We start from the raw sequence: 4,826 nt of genomic DNA on the forward strand, positions 1-4,826 counted from the left end.
GGGGCTGCGTTCGTCGGTCCGGCGCTGTTCGTTCGCTCCCTGACATGGGGAGGGGGGAGAGTTGCAGGTGGCAGCAGCGGTCGATCAGATTTTCGTGTTTCTGCTTTCTGCCGAAGGAGCTGGAACAGATGGCGAAGGAGCAGGATAAGGAGTCGGAGAAACAAGCCTTACTGCGGGAGGTGGAAAACCACAAGAAACAAATGCTCAGGTGCGTCGGGCAGCTGGTGCTATTTACAGGTCCCCAGTAACCCGAGATAATCGGACTTCTGGACGGCCTCTTTCGGATCCTGTTTTGCAAATGCGGTTGCTGACACGGTGCTGTTTTGTCCAAGACCGGGAGAGGATCGGGGATGGAGAGGGTGGGACTCCCTCCTCCTTCCCTCTGTCCTGTCCTGACTCCGTAACCGTGGTCTGCCGTTTGAGCAGTTGAGCATGTAAGTAGGTGGCTTGAGAGCCTGTCGTTTGACAGCTGGCACAGTTCTCTTCTTCCCTTGTTCCAGGACTGAGACACTTCGGAGAAGAAAGGACAGGACAGTATATTGCTATCCTGTGGTGTAATGCAGAGGGAGTCTCTTCCAGGTGTCTGGGGTGCTCGGTTACAGTGGGGGTTGCTTTGTGACAATTGCTTTTGCTTGCGAGGTGTTAGAACGTGTTGCTCTTGTAAGAGGGCTACAATACTGTACTTGTGATTTCAGCAATCAGGCGGCTTGGAGAAAGGCAAATCTAGCCTGCAAAATCGCTATCGACAACTCTGAGAAGGACCAGCTGCTGCAGGGAAGAGACTCCTTAAGACAAAGGTATTAGACCGTCCCACTGTACGACCTGAGATGTAAACAGCGGATGCTGTATTCCCTAGTTTTAAATGGAAGCGATGGAAGTCACTTAAATCTGCAACGTAGCTTTTCTTTTATGAGCGTGTTTACGCTTTGTGGGGTTTTAAACTGTTAAGGGTTGTGATCATTTCAGATTTTCTTGCCATTGGCTTGTCTAAGTGGAAAAGGGCATAAGTTAGCCTTCATCATTTTTCTGACTGTCTTTTACATTGATTCCAATCCAGTTCATAAACAAGTAATAGAGCGTTACGTGAGCCTGTTTTCACGTGCAGAACTGGATGTAAGCTTATCTAATTTCTGTATTGAAAAGTTGGTGTATTTAGGATTATGAAGCAACAAATGGGATACCCACGATAATAAAGTGGTAGTCTGTATCTGTGCTTCCATACCAGCTCAGGAAGTTGTACAGTCATGGGTGAATAAGTGGTGAAATATGGGCGTCTGTGATATTCTGAGCCACTAGCAGTCATTTTGGCCTATTACTTTAATACCCTGGGATTTTTTGTTAGTGAAAAAAATCTGAATTTCTCACATGGTATAAACGAGTTGTGTCTTTTGTACGTTGGCAGAGATGTTTAGTGCCAAGCTCTGTTCCTAAGCTCCCTGGCAGGAACATTTTCCCTGCAATACCCAAACACATAATTTTATCCCTTCCTGCTTTACAGTCTCCCTTTGTTTTTCAGGAAGACCACAAAGGAGAGTCTGGCAGAGAGTGCAAGTAACATCACGGAGAGTCTGATGGGCATTAGCAGGATGATGTCACAGCAGGTCCAGCAGAGTGAGGAGACGGTGCAAACCCTAGGTACAGGTGTCATTTGGGTGTTTGGGTATGGAGTGGATGACTGAAGCACCTTTCACCAGTTCTGTTAGGATGAGGAGAGGCGAATTGACATGGTGTGGAGCGTAGTGGGAACCTGCTTTGCTGCAGGAGAATGTACCACGATGGTAATTGAAGGAGTTCTGCTGGATGGGCCTTTATGGTTGGACATAAACAGAAGATAACAGTGTGTGTTGTATGGAGCTGCTTGCTGGAGTTTGTGTCTCACGATTATGAAAAGAGGGCAGGATGAGGAGCTTTTGGGTTAGTTCCACATAAAAGCAATTGTAAAAGCAGCGTCAGCTCACGCAGTGCCCAGACCGTGTTTGGTGGCATTCTGTGCTGCTGTCCTGGCAGGGATTTGGTCACAGCAGAGAAAGCAAAAGCGTAGGTGCAAGTCCATCCACAGGGGAGACTCGGTACGGCTGGAGGATGGTTTTCACCCAGTCTGCAGCTGGGATGACTAAGAGAGGAGGAGATCAAGTGACTTGAACCCGAGGTCACTTGCTCTGTCAGCAGTGCATCAGGGACTGTGAAACCAAGATTTCACCCAGTTCTTTGGCTTAGACTCCTAAGACAATAAATCAAGTGACCTGTCAGAACTGGTGATTCATGAAGCATTTGGAAGTTGGATCTGGGTTGCCTGGGCCTCTCACTAGCTGTGCTTTTGTGCAGAAGAGGGAACAGTTTAAAGGCGAGGATAAATAACACAACTTTTGCCCTCCTTGTTTTCTGCCCTCATCTGAGGATGGCAGCTGGGCAGTTTGTTCATACACAAGAGGCATGTTTCTTCTCCCCTTAAAAAGACAGTTTGGCAGAGACTTTTTCACCCTGTTTCTGACTGAACAGCACTTGGAGCTCATCAAGGGAAAAACTGTCAAAGGTCATTTACAAGACCCAGCTGCAAATTCTGAATCAGTCAGTAGTTAGGATTTCCTTTTCTTCTGAGCAAGCCCTTTGCTAGCGAGCAGTGAGTAGGGTGGCGGTGAAGCAGAGAAGTGGGGAGAAAGTTTTCTGTTTTCACTTGGATCAAAGTGACTCTTTAAGATGGGACATAATGGTGCGGAAAACATTACAGGTGTATTTCTGTTATGCTTGGGTTTGTGAACAACATGCTTGCAGTTCGACCTTCCTTTGATCGATTAGTTCAGCGATACAGCAGCATTCACTGTCATACAGGGTGTGCATTCTGCAGGGTAAGAAAAAGGGGACTCTTGGGCACTTCCTTTCACTCAGAAACTCGAAAGGAGGAAGGCTGAGGAGTTTGGGGGGTTTGCTTGTTTGTTTTCTCACAGAGAAAGAGAAGTTGAAAGGGACCAATGTTGCATCTTGCTGTTCTGGCATATTCTCAAATTCTGTATTTAGTTGAGACCAATCACACTTTTCCTCTAGTTAATTTTCTCTTCTTTATTAGGAAAAAAGAAAAAAAACCCCACAATTTTCAAAAATAACTATTAAAACCTGTTTAAACTGTTTGAGGTGAATAATTAAGGATCTCTTGCTGCTGCATGCTGCTTTTTCACTTTCTGCAACCCTACCTGTGTCACACTGATTTACTGCTCTGACTTGGGGGAACAGTTTCGGTTGTGCAGTTCAAATATTGACCTGTCCTGCTGCTGCTAGAACTGATGTGATTTCTCTCTTAAATGAGTGCTTTAGCACCATTCTTACTTCACTCTGCTTCCAACAAGCGCTCAGGTAACGCTGACTTGGTGTATAAGAAGCATGAACTACATTTAATTTTTAGGTTACAGATCAAAAGTTCAGGAGCAGGATGCAGGGCCTTTAAGCCATTTAGTGCTCTTACCTTGCTTTGCATTTTTCCTTAGCATATCAGGCCTGTGAGCTGCAGGAGCACAGGCTGCATTTACCTCACCCATGAGTCAGTCTGACCCAGAAGGATCTCACAAGCGCTGTCTGTGTTGGCAATGTTGCGTGCGTACAGCCTTTGTCATGAAGTTTTGATGTGCAACCAGCTGATTTTTTCTTTTTTCCCTCCCCCCTTAATTTCAGCCAATTCTTCACGAACCATCCTGGAAGCAAATGAAGAATTTAAGTCCATGTCTGGAACCATTCAGCTGGGCCGAAAGCTGATAACAAAGTACAATCGCAGGGAGCTGACGGACAAGCTGCTGATCTTTCTCGCCCTTGCCTTGTTCCTGGCCACCGTGCTCTATATTTTGAAAAAAAGACTCTTTCCATTTTTGTAAAATTCCAAAGCTAAACTGAACTATTACAAAAGATCAGGAAGAGATGGCATAATAACAGTAAGGCTTTTAAATAAAATAATAAAGGGATATTGCAATAGCTGAAAGAGCTGACGGACAAGCTGCTGATCTTTCTCGCCCTTGCCTTGTTCCTGGCCACCGTGCTCTATATTTTGAAAAAAAGACTCTTTCCATTTTTGTAAAATTCCAAAGCTAAACTGAACTATTACAAAAGATCAGGAAGAGATGGCATAATAACAGTAAGGCTTTTAAATAAAATAATAAAGGGATATTGCAATAGCTGAAAGAGTACTGTGGATCACATGACCTGCCTAAGAAGAGCTTAAGTGAGCCCGAGTCTGGAAGAAGCAGGTAGAGGAAGGTGTGGAAAAAAGAAATACCCGTTTGCCTGTGGGTTTGGGGAACCAGACAAACTCTTGCGGAACTAGGCGCTCAGAGGTGCCGGTCTCAACTTGCAACCTCCCTTGGGTTTGCCTTGAAGTTGACGTTTGGCGGGACCCGGACTGGAAGCTGCTTTGACGTCGGGATGCGAGGTGCCGAGAGTGAGAAGGCGGCTGGAAGAGAAATGCACATTCCGTTAATAAATTATTGATTGTATCCACGTAAACTGAGTTTTGTGTAAAAACAAAGTCTGATGGATTCAAAGAGCCTGAATAACTTCCAGTGTCAAAATTCTGCTTAATACTTAAACAGCAGTGGTTGGTTATGGATTGTTTTTCCTGGGAGCGTAGCGCGTGCAGTCGCCGCGCTCCTCTGGCCTTGGGAGGGCTCTGACCAAAGCGAACTTGGGAGCCCTGTTTGTTGCTATTAATTCACGTCACACATCTGAGAACTACACTGCTGATCTGTTGAAATCAAAAGCCTTTTTGCTCCTTTATCATATTCCACTTAATACTTCGTATCCTGCAAAATGCTGCCAAGTTGTACATTTGAAAGGTTTTGTTCCTC

At 45.4% G+C, this 4,826-nt stretch overlaps 1 protein-coding gene across 1 annotated transcript; it reads left to right on the forward strand.

Moving 5' to 3' along the window:
* Window positions 1-116: 116 nt before the first annotated feature.
* On the forward strand, window positions 117-3,980 carry BNIP1 (BCL2/adenovirus E1B 19kDa interacting protein 1; the record flags this gene model as incomplete). Its single annotated transcript, XM_010161632.1, has 4 exons — window positions 117-208; window positions 696-797; window positions 1,517-1,635; window positions 3,664-3,980. Coding segments are annotated over 4 exons (510 nt in total), but the record flags the coding sequence as incomplete, so codon positions are not given.
* Between the last annotated feature and the right edge of the window lie 846 nt (window positions 3,981-4,826).

The sequence above is a fragment of the Eurypyga helias genome, unplaced genomic scaffold, assembly GCF_000690775.1.
Source record: "Eurypyga helias isolate BGI_N326 unplaced genomic scaffold, ASM69077v1 scaffold24301, whole genome shotgun sequence".
Taxonomy (NCBI): domain Eukaryota; kingdom Metazoa; phylum Chordata; class Aves; order Eurypygiformes; family Eurypygidae; genus Eurypyga; species Eurypyga helias.